At 40.1% G+C, this 27,644-nt stretch overlaps 2 protein-coding genes across 4 annotated transcripts in view; one reads left to right on the plus strand and one right to left on the minus strand.

Moving 5' to 3' along the window:
- Positions 1-27,644, plus strand: part of usp45 (ubiquitin specific peptidase 45) — a 52,971-nt gene that overhangs the window by 4,642 nt on the left and 20,685 nt on the right. The window contains exons 1-6 of one of the 3 annotated variants that reach the window (XM_082551209.1): positions 6,365-6,690; positions 8,070-8,180; positions 8,387-8,556; positions 14,808-14,908; positions 16,098-16,198; positions 25,057-25,205. In XM_082551209.1, the coding sequence (XP_082407335.1) occupies positions 8,078-8,180; positions 8,387-8,556; positions 14,808-14,908; positions 16,098-16,198; positions 25,057-25,205 (624 nt within the window). In that variant the 5' untranslated portion in view covers positions 6,365-6,690; positions 8,070-8,077. Of the gene's footprint in view, positions 1-6,364; positions 6,691-8,069; positions 8,181-8,386; positions 8,557-14,807; positions 14,909-16,097; positions 16,199-25,056; positions 25,206-27,644 lie in introns of those variants that run through there. The other 2 variants (XM_082551211.1, XM_082551210.1) reach the window with 2 other exon arrangements.
- On the minus strand, positions 2,864-6,100 carry tstd3 (thiosulfate sulfurtransferase like domain containing 3). The gene is made up of 4 exons (XM_082551226.1): positions 5,842-6,100; positions 5,590-5,751; positions 3,772-3,931; positions 2,864-3,376 (listed from the first exon to the last, which is right to left on the minus strand). Exons 1-4 carry the CDS (start codon positions 5,978-5,980, stop codon positions 3,316-3,318), a joined length of 522 nt encoding a protein of 173 aa, XP_082407352.1. The 5' UTR covers positions 5,981-6,100; the 3' UTR covers positions 2,864-3,315.

Below are 27,644 nucleotides of genomic sequence, written 5' to 3' on the forward strand. Positions count from 1 at the left end.
TCTCAGACTCCTTATTTTATCCAAATCATAATGGGTTTTTGCCTGGGTTACAACACATCCACCACCTTAATGTCCGGCATCAGAGGACAAGCAGGGAGACAGGCAGGCAGGCAATGAGGCAGGGTCCAGTAAGTCATTGCAGCCAGTAGGTGCATCTCTGATGTGATGTGCTCTGATGGGACGAGGGACTTTAATTGAATGCTGAGCAGAAGCTAGAGGGTGACCTGATGAGGCTGTGGCTGCAGAGGAACAAAAGAGCGCTGGCAAGATTTTGACGTAAATTAGTACTTATTAGTCTGCTCTGTTTTCAACATATTAAAACTGGAGTATGCAGAAAAAAGAAAATGGAATTAACTGCTTCAGCGGGAAGATGAGGAAGCGGAAGAAAAGGAGGGGGGAGATTACAGTCTGGAGTTTACGGATGACATGACACAGTGATAAAAGGGCATAAATGCCAGTCAGCCCTGTTCATGGTTTACATTGACACCTACAGAATCACATGGGCAGGGGTTGGACGATATTACAATGAGCTCAATTATAAAAAAGAAGGTACCACAGCAACATGGTAAACCACAAAAAAACTCAAAATATGCATAAAGCCGATGTTGGTTTAGTCCGCTTAGAACATTAAAATCCAACTTATGAGATGATTTATTCACAGTTCCATGTGAAAACTTGCCGTGATGGATTAAGTGAGCATCTATTCTCTCCTACTGACCTCACATCTTGCAGCCGCATGGGACTTTTGGGAAGAGCCGGAATATTTCAGTCATGTGAATAGTCATCTCTCTACTAAGCTGCTTGTTTCACGTTCCACCAACCGTTGTTCACTATGATGATGCTTTCTGTTACAGTATTTATAAAACCTCACTTCATTTACTAAGACCACAAACTCTTATACATCATTGTGTGGTATTATAACTTTTTTTGCCTGATACTCATTTAAATATTTAATTATTACTTATTAAAATGGATGATAATATTGAACTAAAAATGCTTTGTTATTATCATTATTATTATTGGTGTTAAATGACAAATACCAGATAATTATATTATATTTAGAGGGTGGTGGCATTTGCTATGAAAGACGCCCTTGTGGCAGCAGAGAACGTTCAGCAAACTGATTGAATAAATGTATTATTTAATAATAAATTTAGTTAATAAATAAAGTTAAGACTACTTTAAGATACTCCTTTACTAGATGGAGTATCTCAAGGTAGTGGTTTTCTGTATGACATTATCAGTCCGTCAAATGTCAAACAGATGGCCTTATATTTGACTCTACAGTACTTTGGTATACAGAGTTCATTGTCAACTGAGTGACTGTAAGGTACCCAGGTCCTGTAGCTGCAAAACAAGCCCAGATCATCACCCATCCACCACCATGCTGGCAGCATGTTTGAGGTGTTTGTGTTGATATATTGTGTTTAGTTTTTACAAAATGTAGCACGGAGCATTATAGCCAAACATCTCCATGTTGGTGTTATCTGTTCAATGGACATTGTTCCAGAAATCTTGTGGTTTCTTCAGATGTAACTTCGTAAACATAATCTTCCATGTTCTTTCTCCTGGCAACCACTGCAAGCAAGACTGGTCTGTGTTTTTCTAACTGTCATGAACTTTAACATGCTAACTGAGCCTGTAGAGTCTGAGATGTTACCCTTGGGTTTTTTGCAGTTTTTGAGCGCAGTCTGACCTTGGGGTGGGGATTTGCTAGGATGTCCACTCCTGGAAAGCTTGTGGTATTGAATGCTCCAGACCAGCAAACTGCCAAAACGTCTCTTTTGATGGAGATGTTCACACATGCTGATGATCATTTGATCAAGTGCAATTACCAGTAACCATATGGATGCACATAGTTTATCACAGAGCTATTAAGTCCTATGAAAACTTAATTTTTTACAACGTTGTGTAAAGATTATTCTGTCTTGAATACCATGCAAAGCTTTGCTGTCAATTAATAGAATTTTTCACAAATTCTTGACAAATTTACCAATGGAACTGCTCATACAATATATATGCATCAATATATGGTATTAAATATGTTTAAGTGTTCATAAAACTATTTTTTCATATATATTTCTTAAATATTTTCTTATTTATTTAAAAACTGTATCAGAGAGGTGAAAACTCTAAAACAATCAAAATTAAATATTTATATAGATGTAAATCTTAAGTAAATATATTATTGCATCACAAAATTTTCTGATTCTCAAAAACTGTTTATTTTTATTTACAAGTCATTACTGTCAACACCAAGCTCAAATATAAAAGAAACAAAAATCCCTGTAAAGTGCTGAGGTGATACAACAATGTCAGGTATGTTTTAAAGCTATCAATTATGTCCCCAAAGAAAACCAATAAACACTTCTAGATAATTTACTAACGCATCTGAAAAGTCACCTAGAGGCCAGTTTCCTGTCACTCACAATGATTAAGCTGAATTTTAGGATAAACTAAAGTAACTTAAAACAATATTGTCCAAATTAAACAAGACAGTGAGATTAAAATTTGCTGATTCTGCAGGGACTTTCAGCTCAAGCTGTAAAAGAAGGAATAGGGAACAAGGTCCATGGCGGTGGTCAGCAAACTGTAGTGGAAACATTCTTCCCTGCTGAAAACAAACCCATTTATTATCACGGATGATGAAGGAACCTGTGGAGAGTTGGTGACAAATTCATACAGGATATTAGACAAGGACTTTCAATACAGTAAATCGTAGTACTTCCCCAGCAGCTGTCACCCCGGCAAGCCTCTCTATGCCTATTTATATCTGGAATTACTTAAACGAATGTCCTCTTAGGTCATCTACTAATCCTGCCCAATATATAAATAATAAAAATAATAATAAACACACACAGACTCAAGTTAAATATTAGTTTATTTAGCTTTGATAACTTTATTAAATAGTACATTTATTAATAAATGCATTAAGTATTGGCAAAGTCTGCACTGCCTGTTGAGCAATTTAATATTTACAATATGTCAACAGGAAATAATAAAATAGTTCACATTATGGAGTGGAAGACTTTATTTGCATAATTAATCTTTAGCACTTCAGAAGATTCTTTGAGCTTATTTCAAAAAGCTGTAAAGGGTTTAGAAGGAGGTTAAGCCTGAGAGAAATTAAAGAGGGGTTTCAAGAAATATTGTATGGCAGATGTGGATTTAAGCAAACTGGTTTCACCTCTTTGAGATTTTAACATTGAAATGAGGAGCCATGAAATTTTTTTAAGCCCTCACTTCACATTCTAAACTCGAATAATTGCAAAAATAGCTTCAAATAAATATATAAATATCTTTCCAGTTCCATGATCACTGATTATGCTGCTCATGCTTCACCCAGTCTTGCCATCCTCCAGAGTAATACTGAACACTGAAACAAGACACAAAAGAAAGAAAAAAGTGAACATTTGCTTTGACGAAATCACACTTTTCATAATTTAAGACTTTTAAACAAAATCATGCATTTGTATGTGACTTTACCATCACCAGACAATCACAGTGTTTTAATACTTGACACATAGACATAGAAAATGTGATGTGGGACATGTGGTATCCTTCCGAGGAGGAACAGCATTGTGTAACTACAAGGCAATAACCTCAACTATAGTAAATGCTGTCTCATGGTGGTAACTATAAAAGTCTAAGTTTAACCACAATACTGATAACTTTTCTCGTGACTGAAAATGGCCAAGTCTAGTAAGAAACATAATGACGAGGTGGAAACCAGTGACGGTGACAGACATAAGCCAAGGACACATATCTCACTCTTTGTATCCCAGTGTGATGGCCGTGTTCAGCGCAGTCTTGCTCCTGATTCCCGCCAAACAAGTAAACACAACGTTATCTGTCTGGTGAGGTAATTCACCACCATACTTTTCTTTGAAGTCTTCTGGACCCAGCTGGAGTGCAGTGTTCACTTGCGCCACTGTAAAGTCAAAAACACAAAGGTTAAGGAAGTATGATGGGTTTGGTGCTCTGGAGAACAGTTGGTTGGAAGCATTGTAGTAATATTTTAGAATAATGCCCTCCTTCGTACCATATAATATGAAGTGGCTCATATTGCTTGCGTTTTACTCCATTTAGAATTGTATGTCAAATTGAGCACATTTCAAACCTAATTAAACTTGCCATTATGAAGCCACGGGGACAAAGCACACCTTCAAATGTTTGTTTTATGAACAATATAAAAACTGTGTATGAGTTTGCTTCATTTTGGACATTTACGATTTGTTATTTACCCCCAACCCACACAAACTGCAGTATACTACACTAGTATACAAGTCTACAGCCCTGGCAGCCCAGCCGGTGTTCCAGATCTACTGGCGTTTAGATCAACTGGCGTTGGTCGAACAGATGTGTGTCAGTCTTGCGTTTCAGGAGCTGCTACCGACAAACCAGCAAAAAAACGCCAAATGTGTCATCTGTGACATTTGTGAGGTTGTCTCAAACACACTCCGTCAGTCTTGATGCTGTTGAACAACAAAATGCTTAAAAATGTGGCGAGTTTACCTGGTGATATCCTCATGCGCGACGCGATCGCGAAAACAGCAAACAAGTAACACCACGCCGTTGTTGTTCACAGGACACAAAGAGTAAACGATCGGGAGACTCTTGTCGTCGTTATCGTTCCCCTCGCACGGTTTATTTCTCCGAATTCAACGTTTTTGCTTCACAACTACAGCGTGCTGTTTACTTTGTGCACTAACATGGAGTCGAGTCAACCAGCGCCACCTCTGGCCAAGTGCCACAGCCTACAGCCAGATCAACTTGTGACACACATCTGCACCACGTTTGAATTCGTTTCATGCACATTTGTACCTTTCAATTGTGTCTGTTTGTGCGTCATGCAAACAAACCTTTGAAATGATATCATATATTTATTATCAGCCTACATTTGTACAAAATGCCAAATGACATACACATAAGAATCACCATCCTGATATCAATACTTTTGCCCATACGAAAAATGTCGTGAACACACTAATATTTCACCAGTGTTGTAACATCACATGTCGTTAGCGTAGTCTGTCTGTGTCTGCCCTCTGCAAACAAACATGTTAGAGTTGGTTGTGATATACAGTCTGCATAAGTGTGGTCAATCTAATAAACATTTGTAAGGAGATGGCAGTTACTGTGAATGTACAGCAGGTGATTAGTAATAAACAGCCAGACAATGACTCTGACAATCTCATTCAATCTTGCAGATTGCACCTTCTGTGGAAAGTGGTACCACACGGTGTGTGTGGACTTCCCTTGTGCAGAAGGCGACTACAAATGTTGTGGGTGCTAAATAAACAGAAAATAAACAGAAAATGCGCGTCGCGCATGAGGATATCACCAGGTGAACTCGCCACATTTTTAAACATTTTGTTGTTCAACAGCATCAAGACTGACGGAGTGTGTTTGAGACAACCTCACAAGTGTCACAGGTGACACATTTGGCGTTTTTTTGCTGGTTTGTCGGTAGCAGCTCCTGAAACGCAAGACTGACACACATCTGTTCGACCAACGGCAGTTGATCTAAACGCCAGTAGATCTGGAACACCGGACAACAATGTTGCAGGTAGAGAGAGCAGTACTCACGGGGGACGTTAATGGAGCCGGGGATGAAGCCGTATTCTCGGAGCTCCCAGGGCTCTCGCACATCTATAACTACCGCTTTCCGCCCAACCAGGAGCTCCTTCAGCTGCTCATAACTCACGACTGTGCTCGCTGGCGTTGAACTGAATGTGCGGAACAGCAACTCTGCGTTTAAAAACAAGACAGACAATATACTTAATGCAGTATATGAGCTCCTTCAAAACATGACAGTGAGTCACTCATGTTAAACCTCACTTTTGTAACCGGGGCGAGTGCTGACACTGCTGGACACAGAGCCGTGTCCTCTCGGGACGCAAGCTTCAAACTGGACGGTATTATTCCATAAAAGCCGCGGGACAACACCGGCAAGTCTCCAACAACTTCTCAAGGCCATGTGTGATTATCAAAGCCAGATACTGCACTCTAAATTATCACTGCTCTTCAACACAAACCCTCACTTAAGCGTATCTGCGTGGGACAACTAAAAAAAGTCACAATGCCGACAATTATCTGCGCTTGCGCAGACGTACGGATATCCTAATGGGCCAAAATTCTTTCCCCACAAATGCCTTAGTGATAGTTTCAAACAAGTAATAACTAACTATTTATCAACACAAATTAGCATCATATCCCCTAATTAGATCAAACAAGTGCATCAAGTAAAAACAAAAAACATTATTTATGTTGCATTCGCCGCCATGGGAAACTGGGAAACGCATAAAGATGGGAAACAAGCTTTTATTTACCTCTAGTAAAAAAGAGATTTTCCCACTCAACTTGAATGCAGCATTGGGCCAACCTGAGCTGCCGTAGTGCGTCACACATAACCAGTGCTGCCTGTAAATGCTAACGAAAGCTTGACACATGTTTTAAAAGTCAAGGGTGGAAACAAAAAGATATTGAGATAACTGTTGACGGTATTGCGCGTTTTTTCTTTGAATAGCCATAATGTCTGCGTGTAATTTTGGATAAAACACACCAGTTCAGTTTTTATCCTACCAAGCTAATGTAGCTGGCCTTTTTTTGCAACCCAGGAAGAGCTGACATCTCAGTGTTGGCTTCATATTAGCTGACAAAGTCAACATAGGAGCCTAACTTTAAGAGGTGAGTTAATACATATTCCATTTTCGCTAAATCTAGTATGAAAAAGATAAACTAATTTTTAAAATTTCCGTAATAAATGGGTTAGGCGCCTCTTATTCTCACCCAAACCGGGCTGCCGGGGTTGTTAAGGCCTCTTAATCATGGTGTTGTCCATTAATAGAGTTATCTGTCGTAAAAACTCTGATTTTCTCCTACTGCCTTTATTTAGCAGTGGCATATCATGTAGCCGTAGGTATTGTGACCGTTCGCTTCCAGATTTCTTGCAGTTTAGAAAACGTTTAGGTCAGTAGCATGTTAGGCGAAGGGTGTAAAAATTATTTCAAAAGGAGTCCACCAGGAAAATCAGCTTAAACCTACAAGCAGTGGAAAGTTTTTGATTGGTTAAATCAGTCACCTGATTTAATCGCCCCGAACACACCAGCTTGAGAGTAGCGTCAAACACACCAACTTATAACAGCCAAACCACATATTGCATTTACCGTTTAATTATTTAAATAATCTTCAGCAGAGGCTATTCTGGTATGGCAAAAAAAAAAAAAAGAATTTTTGTTGTTGTTGTTTTTAGTGCTGTTGTCTTGAAAGTGGATTTCGTTGAGTCGGAGCCCAGCAAGGAGGAGTTGGCTTGGGCTTTTGAATGAAGGAGAGAAAAAACAACTGCTTTAATGAAAAGTAGTTTACTGAATATATATAAAATATGAGAAAGCAAGAGTGTAATTGTGCAAACATAATTAGTTATTCTATCCTAATATATTTTTTTTCACTATTGTTGGAAGCAAAGTAGTGCTTGACGATTCAATGTTTATTTGTTTATTTATAAGGAACCCCATTAGCTTCCACAACAGTGGTTGCTAGTCTTCCTGGGGCCCAAGCCATCAAATATCTCCAAATAAAATGTTACAACAATTAGATCTACAGTAAAGTTTTACAATACTGAAATGTAAACATGTGAATATTAAAAATTATATAAAAGCAGAAAACCAAAACAAAACACTCAAACAAAATACACAATTTCCATTACAAGTGATATTACCCTCTACAATCTTTACAAATACATTAAAAACTGCCTAAATAGGCTTTTAGGTGATATGTATGCATAGCTATTTGAATGTAAACACATGCTGTCATAAAGTTTTGATTTGGCACATTTCTGTAGGACTGTGCTGTAGTACAATGACAACACAATAAATGTGTGTGAGTGTGTGCATTTAACAATTCCTGATATAAACTGTAGGGGTTTTTTTTTTTGCTATTTTGAAAGTACCTCATTCTGTTGTGAAGAAAATAATAATAGCAGTTGTGTAGTACCTGGATAAACAAAATTATGTGTGGTTGTCCTAAATGTGTAAAACTAAACCAGTGTTGTCCCTTCTTGCTTTCAGAGCACCAGATGCGGCTGAAGGACCCCTTCTCCTTGAAAGCCGCCGACATGACTAAGCGGACTAATAAACCAAGAAAACCTCGAGATGAGGAATCATCAGATGAAGTCAGCGGTAAGTCACCGTAACAGTACATGCCACCGGACTGTTACGGTTAAGACTATGAATTTTGACTTGGTAGAGTCCTATAGACTATTCTTGAGTATTTTTTGTCAATGTTGAAAAGTCTGTGAGGTTTCATTCATTATTCTTATGGGATCAGTGCAATTCACCTTCAATTAAAAGGATCCTTGCTTACAAGACACCTTGTCTGTTAACAGGACTGACTTGCCAGCATGTGAGTAGAGCAGTGGACCTGAACTCAGTAAAGAAATCAGTCCTCTCGAGTGTGTGGTCGGTATGCTCAGAGTGCCTAAAGGAAAGGACAATGATTGATGGCGAGCCAGCAGCCTCTCAGGACATTCTGGTGTGTCTAAAGTGTGGTTTTCAGGTAAGTTTTTTTTTTTTTTTTTAAATGATAAATAAAGCAAAATGTGATGCAGCAGAGTTTAAACTAAATTGAAATAAACAACAGAGTAAGAACGTCATTATCATATTCAAGAGTCTTTAATTCTTATTTGTGTATGAACTTGACTGCTTCTTTACTTTCATGTGTACACTCACTGGACACTTTATTAAATGTGCCTGCATTTTGCCTCTAGAACTGCCATAATTCTCCACAGTATAGGTTCAACAAGGTGCTGGAAACATTACTTGGAAACTTTAGTCGTTGTTGATTTGATAGTATCATACAGTTGCTGCTTGCATGTCCAAAATGCTAATTTTACATTCTGCCCTGCTCTGTTGCATCGAGATCTGGTAACTGTGGAGGCCATTTGAATACAATGAACTCATTGTCATGCTCAACAAACCAATTTTTTAAAAATTATTTATTTACTTTTATGTTGTTGTTCAATTTTGGTGAGCCCGTGTAAATTGTGGCTTCATTTTTCTGCAGACACAGTCTTCTGCTGCTGTAACGCAGCTGCTTCTAGGTTTGATGTGTTCTATGTTCAGAGATGCTCTTCTGCATTCCTCTGTTGTAACAAGTGGTTATTTGAGTTACTGTTGCCTTGGCTTTGTGGGGGAAATCATAGATCAGCAGTTTCTAAAATATTCAGCCCTTCTACCACCAACAGCCAAGCTATGCCCAAAGTCACTTATATCATCATTCTGATGCTCAGTTATTGCCCCTCCCCTTGAGGTTGAAGGTATTTTTGAGACTTAAAATGTGGTTTTAGTTTCAGGGTTACAATTAGGTCATGGTTAGGTTTGGGCTTGGGGTTAGGCATTCAGGTTTGTTTAGCTCCTCCCCTTTGTGAGTGTGGACACTTCATCTCTTTGCTCTTGAATGCTTTGCTTCTTATATTGATTTTTATTGATTTTTATGCTGATTTTTTCCCTTTTTTCCGTGTGAGCTTACCTGCGATAACTTCTGGACACTTGTAGATCATTAGGACTAGAGTGTTCTTAACAGAAACAGCAACATTTTATGGTTACCTTGTCCTCAGCGCTCCGTGTGTCTGTGGCCTAGACACAGCTGAAGCCTGATTACAGCGTCTGGGCACCGAGCAGCCTCAATAGCCTGGAAAGGTGCTAACCGCTAGGCTAACTAGCAACAAGATGCCTTCCCTCTCCACAGATGACTACCACAGCCTCCTGCAGAAGATTGCAGTACTGGAGACAAAAATTCATCGCTTAGAAGTAAACGTGGAGGTAAATGGACTGTGTGGAAATGAAACAACCTTGCCTTTGATTCAAAACAATGGCGATGAGCAAGCTAGTACACAGCTAAGGAGCACAGATAACATGACCAAGAAAGTAGACTCTGTGCATTATTATAAATCCTCAAGTGATAATCCCCCCTTAGACTGTCTTGGTGCAAAACCAAGACATAAATCATGTCTCCTGGAAGGGGGAGGACGTATCACAGGCAGGGCACAGCGAACTGAAATCTCTGAAACCGACTGGCCTTCACTTCCTACGAGACAGAGAAGCTCTTCTACCCCTATATACGGGAGGAAACAGGACTGGACAACCGTGAATAGGAAGGTTAACAACAAACCTCCAAAACAACTGAATGTGAAACTGCAGAACAGATTTGCTCCACTATCAAAGGACCCTGGATCTATATCGGACAACCATCCATCTAAAAGCAGCGAAATAAGGTCTGAAAATCTGTTGAAAAGTGAAAGGCCACAGGGAAAGCTAAAGGCTAGGCCTGAAACTCTGATTGTGGGTGACTCTGCCGTAAAGGATGTACAAAGGATGTGCGGTAAGAACACTAAAGTCCTCTGCTTTCCTAACGATATGGTCAACAACCTGAAGGAGAGAATTCTTCAAATTGCAGATGAATATCCAACTGTGACAAACATTGTTCTGCATACAGGGTCAAACGATGTGTCCAAACAACAGTCGGAGGTTCTGAAACGGGACTTTCAGAACCTCCGATAAATACTGTAAACTCTCTGAATGCAGCTGTATTCATCAGTGGACCTGTACCGCCGGTCAGAGGAGGAGACGAGAGATTCAGCAGGTTGTTTACACTGAATAAATGGCTTATATCAGCATGTGCTGACCACTCAGTGCACTTTATCGACAACTTTAATATTTTTTGGGAACGCAGGCATCTGTTCAAAGCAAATGGATTTAATTTTAACAAGTCAGGGGTGAAACTGTTCACCTCCAACTTGTTTTATTCCATACGTCATCCATCCGTGCTTGGTGCCAAGGCTGAGATAAACGAGGAGTTATCTCATAAAGAGGAACAAACAGTACTCCAAGAACAGACAAAGCCCAGCAGAAACCTTGAGGAGGAGCTCCATCTGCCCCCACCCGGGAAGAGCCTCAGAAAGGAGAGACATCCATGGCATCTGAGGAAGAGCCTCAGAAAGGAGAGACATCTAAGGCAAGAAGAGGGGTCCCTATTTGCCTCCAACTCTCTCAACAACACCAACGACCAGGACAAGGGACCACGACCTTCCCCAGTCCCCCAAACCCCTGACAGGCCATCACCCTCCTCCCCCTCCCTTTCTCCCTCCTCCCCACACCTGAAATTCACTGAGGAGATGATGGAGCGGGTCAATGCTGGGCTCAGATCTACCCCCCGTCCCAATCCCTTTTTGTCCCCCATAAACCCCCCACCAGAGCGGCCAAAGGTTCGCCATCGAGCCCCACCCTCAACAGAGCAATCGAAGTCACATTGCCCAGCCTCGCCCCCCTTAGTTCCTCTTCATGCCCTGTCTCCGCAGTCTGATGCGTGATGTGTGAAGGGTCCGGGCTGCGAGGATTATGGCAGTGATGACTTTTCCCAGGAGAAGCTGGGACCCTGTTTACTAGAAGGTTTTAAAATTTCTGTACTTTTAGGTGACAGGAGACATGTGGCCTGGTCAAAACACAGAGAGCTGCACTCTAAAAGATCTTTAAACATAGTAAACATACCTTGTGTGCCACAGACTGCTCCCAAACACGAAAAACATTTTTAATTAATGATTTAATCACTGAGCACAGCCTTGATTTTATGTTTTTAACTGAAACTTGGTTGGACCAAAGTAACAGTGGAGCTGTTCTCATCGAGACGACCCCTCCTAACTACAGTTTTATCAGTGAGGTCAGGGCGAGCAGGAGAGGAGGAGGGGTTGCTGTCTTATTTAATGAATCATTTCAATGTAAGCAGCTATCTCCTGGAAGTTTTCAGTCTTTTGAATATGTGGCTTTACAGCTGAAGGCCCCATCCAAAGTTGTGTTTCTTAATGTTTACAGGCCTCCCAAATACTGCACAGACTTTTTTAATGACCTCAGTGAACTGCTGTCTGTGATCTGTGTTGATTTTGACTGTGTAACTATTGCTGGGGATTTTAACATTCATGTGGACAACCCTCAGGACAAAGGGACTAAAGACCTGAGTAACACTCTGGGCAACTTTGGGCTGACTCAGCATGTAACAGAGGCCACACATAATAGAGGACACACTCTTGACCTACTGATCTCCAAAGGCCTGAGCATTTCAAAGGTTACTGTGTCTGATGTGGGCCTGTCTGATCATTACTGTGTTTTCTTTGAAAGTAAAATCTCAGCCCACACAAATATATCAACAACAGTGATCACAAAACGGTGTATAACTGAACACAGTAGTGCAATTTTTAACCAGGTCTTCCCATTAACACCTGACCTGCCCAGAGGGTCAGTCAATGAGCTCGTCAATAGCTTCAATGCTAACATGTTAAATGTAATGGACACTATTGCTCCCATTAAGGTGAAGGTTATCTCTGGAAGGAAAAAGTCTCCATGGAGAAACTCCACACTGGTGAAAAATGAAAAAAGAGAGTGTAGGAAAGCTGAGCGCAGATGGAGAAAAACAAACCTCCAGGTTCATTATGACATTTATAAAGAGAAACTTCACAATTATAATTTACAACTGAGGAATGCAAGGAGGTCCTACTTCTCTGACATCATCACTAAAAACAGCCATAATGCTCGGGTCTTATTTTCTACAGTTGACAGGCTAACAAACCCTCCTGTGTCAGTGGCAGCTGAACTTCATTCGACCATGGCCTGCAATGACTTTGCCAAATTCTTCACTGAAAAAATCCAAAAAATTAGACAAGCAATTGGTACATCAACAGCAGATCCAGGATATGTACTGTGTCCACCAAAAAACTGTTTAAACACCATGAAACAGTTTCAACCTATTAACAGCAAAGACCTGGAGGACATCTTAGGTAAACTGAACTCCTCCTCCTGCTGTTTAGATGTCCTGCCAACAAGTTTTTTCAAAAAGGTCTCAAAGACTTTAGAGTCAGACCTGTTACAGATCGTCAACTTTTCTTTATTATCAGGTGTGTTTCCAGAATCACTAAAAACTGCTGTAATCAAACCTATACTGAAAAAGGACAATCTTGACAAGACACAAATGAACAACTACAGGCCAATCTCAAATCTCCCGTTTTTAAGTAAGATCATTGAAAAAGCAGTTTCTCAACAGCTCAATTACTTCTTAAAACAGAATAATTGCTACGATGCCTTCCAGTCAGGTTTTAGACAGAACCACAGCACTGAAACCGCTCTGACCAAAGTGTTTAATGACATATGTCTGAATACAGACAGTGGAAAAATGTCAGTCCTAGTTTTACTGGATCTCAGTGCAGCATTTGATACAGTTGACCACAACATATTACTCAAACGACTGGAGAACTGGACAGGTCTTTCAGGAACTGTACTAAATTGGTTCAAAACATACGTAGAAAACAGGAAATACTTTGTATCAATAGGTAACTTCACATCTGAGCAGACAAGTATCACATGTGGAGTTCCCCAAGGTTCCATCTTGGGACCCCTTCTGTTTAACATCTACATGCTCCCACTGGCACAGATTATAAACAACAACAAAATAAACTATCACAGCTATGCAGATGAGACACAAATATATATCACAATGTCACCAGGAGACCGAGGCCCTGTACAGGCTCTTGGTAAATGCATTGAGGAAATCAATGACTGGTTGTGCCACAATTTTCTCCAGCTAAACAAAAACAAAACTGAGGTAATAGTCTTTGGCGCCAAAGAAAAACGATTACAGGTCACCAGAGAACTTCAATCTATACATCTAAAAACCACAAACCAGGCGAGAAATTTGGGTGTAGTGATGGATGCAGACCTAAACTTAGAAAAACACATTAAGACAATAACAAAGTCAGCTTACTATCACTTCAAGAATATATCAAGGATAAAAGATCTGATGTCTCAACAGGACCTGGAAAAACTAGTCCATGCATTCATCTTTAGTAGGCTTGATTACTGTAACAGCATCTTTACAGGTCTACCTAAAAAATTAGTCAGACAACTACAGCTCATTCAGAACTCTGCTGCTCGAGTCCTCACTAAGACCAAAAAAGTGGACCACATCAGTCCAGCTCTGAGGTCCTTACACTGGCTGCCTGTCCGTCAGAGGATAGACTTTAAAGTTCTGATGCTGGCCTATAAAGCTCTGAATGGTTTAGGACCAAAATACATCAATGACCTCCTGACCCAGTATGAACCATCCAGATCCCTCATGTCATCTGGATCCGGTCTTTTATCAGTTCCCAGAGTCAGAACCAGACACGGAGAAGCTGCATTCAGCTTTTATGCTCCTTATATCTGGAACAAACTCCCAGAAAGCCTCAGATCAGCTGAAACACTCAGTTTATTTAAATCCAGGTTGAAGACTCACCTGTTCTCAGCTGCATTTGAATAAAGCACCAAATCCACACTTTAAGCTTAAATTTCAAAACTTACATTTAACTACTGATTTTATCTACTGTTCTGATTTTATCTGTTTTGATTTTATATACTGTTGTTTGTTTGTTTGTTTGTTAATTAGTTAGTTAGTTTATTTGCTTGTTTTAATCAATTTTAAATCATGCTTTTTATTTGTTCTTGTTTCTAATGTCTCTGTAAAGCACTTTGAATCACCTTGTTGTTGAATTGTGCTATACAAATAAACTTGCCTTGCCTTGCCTTGCCTAGGGTACGTGGCTAGTGAAGAAAATGTCCATAATGAAGTGGTTAGGTCTGTTGGAACTTTCAAGAAAAGAGGAAGTCTAAACATGACCCTGAATAAAGATTTTGACCCTACTGTGCTCTTGAAGATTTGTTGCACCTTAAATGTTGTGAGCCCAGAGTGTATTTTATGGTTGCCAACAAAGATTTCTGTTTTTACAGGGCTGTAACCAGTCAGGGATCCAGCATGTTGTGAAGCATCAACAGGCTTTCCACCCAGAGTCACACTGCATCACCATCAGTTTGAGCACATGGAAGGCCTGGTGAGAAACCCAGGAAGTTAATTGTGAACTGTCATGAAAAGAAGCAAAGGCTGCACACAATGGTGCCCTGTTTGTCACCTTGCGATGGCATGTGTCAGAATGCTGCCAGCATGTGAGCTCAAATAGAAAACAACAGGCACCTGCAGTCTTTTTGATCCTGGCTACCACAATTCTAAGACCAGTTTGTTTATTTGTAAATTATTTTACATCATTTTAGGCTCATAAATAATAAAATAAAATTTGTTTTCCACCATTATAATTAGGAATGGGAATCGAGAACCAGCTCCCAGTAGTCCAATCCATTGGAACCATTAGTCTGCCTGCTTATCGATCCTGCTTATCAGATCTTGAGCTCTTGCTGCAATCAGCTGATTTCAGTTTGTGTGTCAGGGGAGGAAAAAAGTGTCACAGTTTACAGCATGGATATGGACATTACTTTTATTTTTATTGCATAAAAGGATGAGAGCACGATAATGAAGTGGAGACTGCTCCAAGACAGAAACAACTGCATTATATTGTTAACACAACTTTGGCTCTTTACAAGTACTTTCACCGACACTGTGCTAAGCTAGATGGGATGTTAAAGCTGAGTAAATGCTGACACCAGAACAGCACCGTGATAAAGTAAGCAGTTATTCGCGGTGAAGCCGCTGCTTAAATTCAACAGGTAACAGAGCCTGAGCGGTCTGGCTGCAGCCTCCGTGTCTACCTGTTCATGTTTCTACAGTAAAATCACTGTGACGATCAGTTTAAAGTCTCTTTTCTGGTTTTCATCTTTGATTTGTGTTCATACATCAATACTAAGAGAAAGATCACGTGTGTTCTTATTAGGATAGGGATTTGTGCTGGTGTGTGGGGCTGTAGCCTGTAGGTTTATGTAGTTAAATGGTAATTATGAGACGTTGCGTTTCAGATCATTTTACAGAGTAACATGAAAGTAACGTAATGAGTAGTTTTTAGTAGAAGTAATTAAGTAGAAGAACACTTTAAGAAAGGTGTTCTGTGTAATATATGTAATATATTTTTGAGTAATGACCCCAACACTGATTCATTTTTATCAATTCCCATCCCTAATCATGATTTCTAAACTGCTTTCCACTCTAGCCAAGCAATTCGGATGTTAAATACTGTCTTATTAATTTCTAAAGTAAAATGAACCCGGTCTTATTAACCTCTCTCTTTGTGACAGGTGTTTCGAATGCAGTGAAGAGCTCTCGACTCATTGCAACAAGAAGGCCTTGGCTCAGAGCCTGGACTTTTTACAAAAGCACTCTGTCAAGGCAACATCAGGTAAGGTGTTTTCTGGCCATCCACTGTTGTCAAATTAAGCCTCAGTTATACAAAACGTACATGCTTACTGCAGTTTCAGCAGGGCCAAATGACAGTGTAGCTCAAGATTTATCATTCCTTTAAACTGGTGATCCTTTCTTTAGTTGAATACATCTCATGTTACATAATTTGCTTAATATTCTGGTCAGTCTAGGTTTTGTGTCTATGAGTAGAAGGCAAAAGCACAATAACAGTATATGAGCCAGTTAGCGGCTGCGTTGTGGCCAGATCCACAAATAAGACGGGCTCCTATCAGAAAAGTTATTCTTCTAAGTGAAGGGCTGACATTCCAGCAGTCGGCTGCAGTACACCTGCTCCCCCTGGTGGCAATGGTCATGTGAAGTTTGACCTACTGTTCTTCATGCAGAGACACCCCACACTATTCAAATGGGTGAAATGGTTGTCTGATTTTTTTGTTTTGTTTTGTTTTGCTTTTCTATGCTGCTAAGTGCTTGAAGAATATTCTTTCTACCCTTCTGTCGGTCTAAAATTGAATTAGAGCAGCAAACTTGTCATTAAAAGCAATAAAACTTACTAGAAATACTAAGAACTAGATGTAGAATAGAGTTGGATTTTAGTTGCAGCATTTTCAGCATTACTTACTACCTTCAGACTTGTCCTTTTCCCTCACTTAGACCACCTGAGCCCCCCACCCCACACTGAGTCAGTCATCCATATAGACATCAACTCCCATTCTCAATACTTACATGTACCTACACCTTCAGCTCAGTGTGCATCTCTTGCTTTGTGCTGGCGTGCTGAAAGACCTCCTAGCAGACTGTAGTTGATCAGGGTGGTGGGCATCATCACTTTCAGTCTCTCAGGCCGTCTCTGCATCGCCCGCTGCATGCTGCCCAGTTGCCAGTGGCCAGAGGCCAGCCACTGAGGCCCAGGCAAGCTGGTCCCCAATCTAAGCCATGGCTGTGGAAGTTGCAAGATTGATTCTGCAGCTATCTCTCCCCTCACTCCCTCCCTTGCCCCCACCTTGCATATTGCATGACTGCACATATTTGTGGAATTAAGCGCTTGAGCGCTGCTTCCCCGGCTGGGTTCCCTGAAGAACAAGCGCAGCTGCGCAGGGTTCAGCCCTGTGATCTGTCGTTCTTTGTCTTTCCATCGCTATCCGTTTCTGTCCCTAGCTTCCTCTGTTAAGTTGCTGTATGTCTCACCACCTCTGGGCCTGTGTGCTGCACTAGTGGGAGCCAGGGTCCTCAACAAGTCTGAGCAACTGGATCCTAACAGCTGGAGCGCGTTAACTCTCAGTGGACATGCACACACATTCACAGATACACATAACGCCGAATGTTAAAAATAACTTTCAAGTCAAGCAGATACCCTATTTTCTTCCAGCTCATACTATACACTTGGCCTCTACAAAGAGCTTTAAGTTTCAGTAATACACTTAACTGAATTCTCACTGGCACAAAGTGTTCTTTGCAGCACAGAGTACAAGCTCTTCCTGGCACAATAAATCTGAATGTCTTTTCTCCTCTAAGTACATTACATACCTGAAAAATTCAGATTCTTTGAAGTGTTTTAAAAGTGTCTACATAGTGTGTGTTACACACAGACTCTAAAAGAAATGTACAGAGAATTCATAAGTTAGACATGTGGTAGGTTGACAAATTTACATAGGTATACACTTTTGATTTTGTGTTGTTCATTTTTAAAGACTATAGGTGAGCAGTGTTGCGTGTTTTGTTTTATATACCTATGTCTGTGGAATAGCCTTTTTTTGTACACAGTGCCAGGCCACAGTCCGTTGTTGGTGGGGATTGATCTGCCGAGCTGGACTGTAGCTACCAACAGCTTTCATGCAGCTCTGCTTCTTTGAATTATGTGTCACCTTTTTGTCACCTTTCTTGCCACCTGATTGTTCCACACCGGTCGGCCAAATGGGTATAGAAGCGGACAGCCATTGTTGCAGCAAAATAGATGGTCGTTGCTTGTTGAGGAGCTTGTGAAATTGCATTTCAGTGGAGGCCAGGGTTTCTCAAGAAGCTGCTGTTGTACTCTGTTTTTTTTTTTCTTTCTCTTTCCTATAGTCCCTAAGCACAAAAGAGCCCAGCAAGGATTTTTTTCCAAATCTATAATAATTTTGTACAACAACAGCTTCAGGAAGAAAGAAAGTCGATTAACTGTGGTCTCTCACCATCAAGGCCTTCAGCTCAAGTGCCAGAGTCCCGGGTAAAAAAGCGACTTGACCTCAGGGGGGCTAGAATGCAGCATGTAAGACAGCTGGGGAGTCTTTGTGGAGCAAATTAAAATGTTTGTTGTGAATCGAGTCATTATTTGCATTATAATTGTAAGAAAATCTGAGTGTTAATATACAGTATCACTGGACTGCATGTGTGTATTAATGTATTCAAGCAATTTTCTTTAAATATCTTTGAAAATGATTCAGGGTTGCTTTACAATTTTTTTTCTTTTTTTTTAACATAGCCAAATCATCATAAACATCCTTGTATTAAACATTAATTTTAACATTAATTAAAGCCCACCCTGTGCACATGAACTTGCACCAGTAAAGCCTTATCCACATATAATGTGCTTCATTGGTTGTGTCATTGCTGTGTGGTTGACAGCTTGCTATAGTCGACATTCCTAAGTTTTGGATGTGAAGGTAACCTTGTTGCATGTTTCCAGAAACATTCTAAATGGAGGACTTTGACCTGATGTCAGATTGCGATATCCTTCCCTCTCATAGGTTGTTGCTTCGGTCACTCTCCTCTAAAAGCGCCAGACCAGTTCACACAGTTTTAGTTGATATCCAGCCACGTTGCCCTGTGTGTACGCCCAACATTTTCTGCATTCCCAATAGGAGGCATGCAGTAAAGAACTGTACAGACTGCAGCATCACTACTACTGACCTGAATACAGTGCACAGTCGTGTCAGACAAATGTAGCTGCACAACTTATATATGTGCTCTGCCTTTGTTTCTTTTCCTATTGTAAGAAGTTTCATGTTCTCATATCTGCTGACACAGACACGGACCCCTAGGTAAGAGTCAGCACATCAAAGCTGCATTAAGTGGCTGACTCTGAATGTTGCTGGATCAGAAATAACATGGATTTATCTCTCATTTCCCTTTTATAATTTTTTTTTCTCCAATTCTCAAAGGCCAAAACAGTTTTGTTTGCAAAAAGTTTATTTCTGTGTGGTGTTGGTCACACTCACATTAAATCCTTTTCTAAATAGGTTGCTGTCATGGTGGGAAATTTATCACATGTTTATATGAGGAATATTTACATATTGTTTGCACCAGGGCTGTTTGTCTCTGTTGTACTCAGAATTGCACTTCTAGCCTCCAGTTTTGAGACCGTGGCTTAAGTCAGAGATATTCTGTAGTTGGATTACGGCACTTTTATTCACCTGATTTCCTCACCCTGGTTGTTAATTTTGTAAGCCATAATTCTTAGTTTACTGTCAGTTTAGCTTTGCCGAGTCAGTAGCCAGTAAGAGGCTTGTCCCATGGTGGTGCTTTCATGGAGGTAATCAAGAGTGCTTCTGTCTTTATTCCCACCACCGCACATGAAAGTAGGCCAGATAGTGGGTAGTAAAATCTGTGTGCTTAAATGTGTGTGTGTCTGTAAGTAACATGGCACTGGGTTCTCTTGGCCTCAGATGGCAAGGAAACGGGCTTTTCATGCCCTGCAGTCACAACAAATTAGCAAATTAATAAGACATTTGGTGTTGCCTGGCCTTCCTCTTGACTGGCTGCTCTGCATGAAGTGAGCCGGCCTTGGCCCTCTGCACTGCTGCACTGTAAGTGAACGTGGATGACGCCCACTGGCCTTTGCATTTGACAGTCTCCCAGCCCTGTGAACTGCATTAAGAAGGCAGAGTAAAGGCCTTTTGAAAATAGACTTTTGCAGACTCCTGTGTTTTGTCTTGATGATATCAGTATAAATTTACATTAAGTTTCTCTTAGATATAAAAAAAAAAAAGTCTTTGTGGTGCGCTACTGCTAAAAATAAAGTTGAAAATATTAATTTTTAACAAAACTGGTTATGTTTTGTTTTGTGAGCTTGAATTTTAGTCTGATGTTAGCCTTGCTTCAGCTTGATAATGTCGAACATGTAAGGCAGTTCGTTGTTTTTTTCTCTTTCTCTTTTGCAAGTACTTTTAGTAATATTCCCTGCCAAAGTAAGCATGTTTCTTTGTATTTCCGTTGTGTGAAAAAGAGCAGGGAGTACAGGAGGTGTTGGTGTATATGCATGCATGTGGGTGAGCTCGAGCACCACGATGCTTTCCTCTGCCCTGGGGAAAGGCTCCACAGTGTCACTGCTGCCCATACTCGGTGGCTGAGCAAGGAGAGCCAGGTGGTGGTGCCGAGTGCAGCACAGTCAAGCGTGGATGCAGCTCATGCTGACATTTGCCTGCGCTGACTGCTGCGGGGAGAGGAAAAATCTGCTTTTCCATATGCTTGTGCTCGTCGCAACCCTTCCCTCCACGCTCTACTCCCCCACACTGCCCTCTTCTGCCCATCGCTCCCCCACACCCTCCTCCGCCTCCAGTCTCAGCCAGATGGCTCCCTGAACATTGTTTACCTTGGGTGACGGTCCCAGATGCAGTGTGTGTCCATCGGCATCCCCATTCCATCCATTTCATTCCCTCATTCCTCTGCTTCTCTCTTAGCTCAAGTGCAGGTCTCGGCTCTCGCACTCATGTTGCACTTTGTTGATTTTTGTGTCTCTCAAATACCACAACAAGTAGACATGCTCATTTACACACTCTTACTCCCACTCAACTATCTCTTCTGCTCAATTGTCCATACTTGCGTAAATGTCTCTTTTCACACCTTCTCAGTCTCACACCAAAACTCCAAAAATACACCGATTTTTTTTTTTTCCCTTCGATCAGGCCATGGCCTTTCCTCATCCCCACTTGTTTTCCATGCATTGTATGTGATGACATATGGGAGCTCCCTTATGGCTGCATATTGAAATTGAAAATAGGCCTCCAGATGTTGCCAGCACAGAGAGCCAGATGCATTTAGCACCACTGGGTGGAGCGTCTCAGCAGCATGTTGTCCCGACAAGCTGAACCTCGCCCCTGCCTTCTTGATCCCAAATCTAGAGGACAAGCTTAAATACGCTTGCTTCATTTCTCATCAGCGCTAAATATTTTCTGTTAAAGCAATATAATTTAAGGCAGCAGCATTGGTGCAGGCAAGAAAATACAACGGAAAAAAAAAACTATGCACTGTGCATTGTGACAGAGTTGTTGTGGTATTTCTTCTCAAATCTATGTAAAAGAAAAGCTGACCTTTTTTTTTAGACACTGTTTAGTGGAATTTGATTTAGTATAAAATGCAAATTTTTAAGGCCACAAATAAAAGTCCAAGGCTCACATTCCACCGACTGTGACCAGGACGGTCGTTTTAATGCCCTTGGCCTTGGGGAGGGAAAGCTTGCTTGGTAGCGGCCAAGAGTGGGCTTACCTATCGCTGTATGTTGAATAGCTTTTTCAGTAAACATGCACAAAGAGTGATTCTATAAATTCAATATGTGCAAATGCAGGGCCATTTTGTTTTGAGGAAGAGAATGGCAAGAGCAAAGGTGCAGGTTCTTTTAAAGGTTTACTGTTGTATTGAATTTCTCGGTTTGGACATAAGCAGGTTCAGGCTAGTGACCTCGCTGCTACCTTGCTCTCTTGACTCGCTTATATGTATAAAGTGTTCATGGACCAAACTCTCTTTGTGTTTCTCTGCAATTATTGGATTTCTCAACAGCCTTTGGACCTGAAAGTGCTTCCATCAGTCCCTGCAAGAATTTGCCATTTTGTAATGAAATGTCTTATTATCAGCTCAGAAGAGAGGTTATATTTTCTATGCAGTAGGAAACTCATTGAATTTTTTTTTTTTACGTCAACTGTTGTAACTTCTGTTCAGCAATATTTTTTAAATACGATTAAAATGACATGAAAATCCTTTGACTCTGAATTTTTTTAATACTACAATAACAAACTATTAGATTTTTTTTTTTTTTTTTTAAATCATGCTGGCGTATTCACAAATTCTTTACACTGAGGACTGACTACTGCTAAGAAGAATTCAGTTCTCAATGTTAATAGAATAGAATAGAATAGAATAATCCTTTAATTGTCCCACAAGGGGAAATTTGGTTGTAACAGCAGCCAAAAAGACATATACAAACAAACAGGACACAGGACACGGAACAGAAACATACACAATTGGATAATATGGATGCCATTCAGAGCGTATTGCAAATGGCATATTTCAATTGTCCTGTACTGCATCAAAGAATATATTTTAGCTTTTTACAAACCCAGCTTGAAAGATTGCTGCAGTCTTGGTCATAACAGGGATTGTCCGTGTTCACTTCTATCACTTGTGCCTTACTCTGACCACGGGGGGGGGGATCATCTACAAGATGATCTGCCTCACTATAGCGTACTGGGCTAAAGACTTTGGCCACTATTTCTATATATACTACTAATTTTCTAGAAAATGGAAAATGGTTGTTGTGGTTTATTTAAATGGTAAATGGCCTGTATTTGTATAGCGCTTTACTTAGTCTCTATGGACCCCAAAGCACTTTACACTACATTCAATCATCCATCCATTCACACACACATTCACACACTGGTGATGGCAAGCTATATTGTAGCCACAGCTGCCCTGGGGCGCACTGACAGAGGCGAGGCTGCCGGACACTGGCGCCACCGGGCCCTCTGACCATTTAAACATATGCAAACATAAAGGAAAGTACAGGATACAAATCAAAAACTGGGTTTGTACAATTCTAACAAGTTCATGTGCTCATTATTTTTTAAGAAGCACTCCAACACAATCCTCTGAAATTTAGCATTAAACCATGGCAGAGCCTCCAGCGTGCTTTTAAGACGGCTGTAGACACTGTGGTAAATCTTTCCTGACCTCTGTAAATACTGAAAAGATTTTGACTAATAATTTCACATATTGATTCATCACTCCATCAGTACTGTTGCCACTGATCTTCAGTCCGGTTCTTGTATAAGCCTTTTCTCCCTGTTTCCGTTCCTTAAGAATGGCTAACTGCCAGCAACACTTCCAGTGAGACCATTTCTGATGAGGCTTTAGTGAACAGTAGAACTGAAGGGTCAGATGCATCATATTTCTTTTTGAGCTATGATGACTTCTTAGGTGCATCATACCTAGATATTTTATACCAAGTTTTCAGCTAATAGCTCTTTGGTAATCACCTTGCTGGTGCAAAAAGTTTATTATATACCTGTCAAAACTGTGATTCTGACATTATTCACACATTCTAGTGAAGAAAAGGAAACAAATTGTGTATTGCAACAGGCTGCTATTACAGTTATCTGTTATGTATGGATACAACACTGGTTCATCCTTAATTTAGGTGCATTTTTTTTCTTTTTAAGTGGATTAACAAAGAAATAAACAAAAACAAGAAAATATTCCTCTAAAAAATGAGTGAAAAAAGAGCTTCAGAAGAGTTTCAGAAAGCCTGGAGAACTATTGCTCAAGACCAGTTTAAAAGATTACAAGAAAGTCTGGTTGCTGGGAAGCAAAATATAAAGAAATGAACGGTGGCTCAATGCTTTTGCCCTTTACTGTTTAAGGCAGAAAAACAGATCCTGTTAATGAAAATCCCAAAGTACTAGGACTAAATAGACAAAAATATGATGAACATCAAGTTTCCAGATCATTAGAGAAATTAAAGAAAAGCTTTCTCCTGACAGACAAACAAATAAATCTTTCAAAATATTCATGAATTAATTTGACAAATGAAATGCACTCTGACTGAAATATCTTCTCATTCTTCACTGCAAATAGGTAATGTTAATTAAAGAGTAGTACATTTTTGAGTTGCTTGTGTGTCTCATTCCTGGCTTGGTTATTGTTTAGCATTTAAAATAGTCTATTTTCTTCTTTAATACCAAACAGAACACATTCATTGTTTCTCATTTCAGTATTCAGCTGTGTACAGTGATCGTTTTAGGGAGTTGATAATGGCTACATTGGTATTCTCATTACTGCTGGTTCACTGCGTAGACCTCTTTCTGTGCCTAAGGCTGCTAAATTAAAAAAGCCAATCTGTAGAGGATTATGGTGTGTTCCCACATCGCCGTTTGTTTCTGAACAACAGCTGCGTTTTACCTGAAGAAGCTGCAACTGTCACATATTTATGTTTTTTATTTATTCATGATTTTTTACCATGATAAACTCCAAAAGTAAGATGTCATGTTAAGAACAATAAGTTAACTAGTGAAGAAGACTAGCATGTGTCAGTAACGTGTTATTGTTGACCCATCATGGTTTTAGCTATATTGCTAGCTGCTGGCACGCCATCAGCCCACACTGCTCCAGTACTAACTCTAGTCTGTCCCCAGCAAGCTGTATGCCACTGTTAGATTCTGACCATCTGTGTCTTACTTTCTGTGGAAGGTTAGTTTTCATTGGTGATCAGGAGTAACAGCTGGCTCTGGAGAGCCATCTCTCCAACCCCAGCCCCCACTCCTCCACCACTAACCAGCGGAAACTTCTACAGCTGTCATCTGCTTTCCCAAATGACCCAGCTCTCCTTCCAGCTGCCATCCCAATACCTTACTCCCAGTCCCAGTTTTGGTGCAAGGCAAAGTCTTTTTTTTTTCTTTCTTTTTTTTGGCCAGTATTCCAGGACAATGGAAATTTGTTCAAGACCCCCACTTCACTTGGTGCATCTTGACTTCAGTCTTGTTATGAAAAATAATATTAAGGTTTAATTCAAAACCACGTGCACACTATAATCCTGCCATTTAACTCTAACTTATAGCCTTTTACTGTACCTCTTTGTTTTATGTGTTCCAGCAGTATCACCCAAGATCATAAAACTCAGAGAAGAACCACCAGATTATGCTGACCTACCAAAAGGCAAGAGCTCAGTCAGCAGTGCTTTGGTCCCTGTTAAGGGAATCAATAACCTTGGTAACACCTGCTTCTTCAATGCTGTTATGCAGGTTGGTATTGCTATTCTGTTTCTGTTACTCGTCCTTGATGATTTTGTTTTTACTTGAATCTTACTCTTTTTATAATATTGGGTCAGAACTCAAGAACTGAGAAACTTTTGCCATTAACAGAACACTAAAATATTCAGAAGCATTGTTTTTGGCATACAGCTCCCAAGGAAAGTGACACCAGTGGCATCCTTTAAAAAGAAAGAAGCCATAGATAGTAAATGTGCATGAACTCTTGGACATCTGTGGAAGACAAGAGTGGTGGATGATCATAGTATCCTTTCTATGGTAAAGAAGAACTGCTTGAGAACATGCAGCCAGGTGAAGAACACTGTGAAGGAGGGAAAAAACACAGGGTGTTCACCACGAGTTGCAAACAAGTGATCTGTGGCCTGAAGCATACTATGATCTGAAAGACAGTAAAACTCGTATCAACTATATTGTCAGCTCGTTTTCAACAGTGTTGACTGGTTGGTGTTTGCAACTCAAAGATAAGTTAAAACATATTCTGAAAGCAATCCAGACACTTTTGAAGGTAATGAAGTGAACTACTGCAATGGCCAAGTCTATCACTTACTTGCAATACTGGAAAGCCAGAAAGACCTTCAAACAACTGGAGACCACTACAGCATAAAGGCCTGGAAAAGCATCACAAAGTATCAAGCTCCTCCTTTAGGGAGGTGCACGGATTCTAAACATCAGGGAGTCATTGCTTTCAAAGGATACTCAACGTATTTAAAATGGACATTTTATTTTAGACCTTACATTGGAGACCTTGAAAATGGATGACTCTGGACAAAAAATAGTTGTGACTCCTCTGTGGTTGATGTGATATTGGCATTCAAAGCCAAGATTATGTAATTTGAATCACTGTACAAATATTTCCAGACTTTACTGTACACAACTGGCACTCGGTTGGTGCAGAGCACGTTCACAGCACAGCACAGCTATAGAGCCCTCCTCAGTTTTTCCCTGGTCATGTCATGGTGACTGCAAACTGACATGCCTCTTCAACAATGAAGCTGTTTTTTTTCCGCCATTTTGTTAATCACCCTCAGGGTCTCCCTCGTTGATTGAAATTCGAGTGAGCGTGCTTTACATGCTTTTCCCTCCCTCTCCCTGTCTGTTTGTATTGTCTCCTTGAAAATTGCAATCTTTCTGGTGAAAACACATAATTGTCAGAGGATGAGCTGTGTCTGTGTTCACAATGCCAGCTCCATTGTGTGTTTTCCATAGCAACAGTCTTTATTGCCAGGATGTGACAAAACAAATATCTCTTGAAAAGGGAGGAAAAGATGCTTCTCTAACATGAAGGGACAATGACTGCTTCAAGCAATCTCCTCGCCAAGGATCTTCTCTGCATTTAATTCATACAGATCATAGATAATTTTGCCTTTTTCAGTGATAAACTCGACACAAGTTTCTAAATCATACTAAAATGGAGAAAACATTGTTGCGCAGCTATTTTAGTTGACTACATGATATTGCCACAAGCTAAGTGCAGAAACATTTTTATATCTCTAAAACATTATAGCTTTTCTTGTTTCTTTGCCTTATGAAAGAAAATCTTAGAATCTGTGGTTTTGATCAGTTGGAGCCACTTCTTTAATGTACAATATTCTCTAGTTAAAACCAGTTGATCTAATGCACCTGATGAATATTGTTCCCCAGTTGAAATCAGAGGCAGAGTGTCAGATATGGTGGGGGAAATCAACACAGCTTGGTATTGTGTTATTTTGTATGGATATAAAGACACCAAATATCAATATTTTATTAAATAAATTCTAATACTTAGAAAAAAAGAGGGCCCACCTCATTTACCTCATCTGAGATAATGTTAGCTAATTAAAATTAACCGAAAAACCATCCAACACTGGACACACTTGGTTTGACAAAGCTACCTTCAGTCACACAACTACAAAATAGGATCTTCAGTACATTTTTAAAAATTGCCCTTTTTTCACATTCTGCATCTTGTGGTGAGTAAATGGTTGCTTAGACCTTGAGAGTGTTAGATCCTCACAACAACTTTTGATTGCAAGAGGCAATGTTTCCGCAAACAGTTCCAGTCTGACTTGGACCGACTGCAATCCCTCTGAAAGATTGTCAAAAGTGTGAAAATAATTTCTGTTTAATTCATAAATACAGACAGATTGTCTGCATGTTGCCATCAGTCTGAATGAGTCTTTGTCACTGAGGACAACTCCATAGGATTCAACTGGCTGCAAAATGGTTGTATACTGGTTATATAAAGCAGGAATGTTGCTAAGTCCAAATGTAACGGTTAAATGTGAATTTCACATGTGAGTTTTAATGAGTTATCACAGTTAATTGCTGTACTGTCATAAATGATTGCAAGTAATTGCCAACTTGACCCAAATTTAAATTGCAGACTGATAGCAGACTTACTGGCAACATTTATGGCAGGTTTTAGTGACAGTG

Source organism: Aulonocara stuartgranti (assembly GCF_965226115.1).
Source record: "Aulonocara stuartgranti genome assembly, chromosome: 11".
Lineage (NCBI taxonomy): Eukaryota > Metazoa > Chordata > Actinopteri > Cichliformes > Cichlidae > Aulonocara > Aulonocara stuartgranti.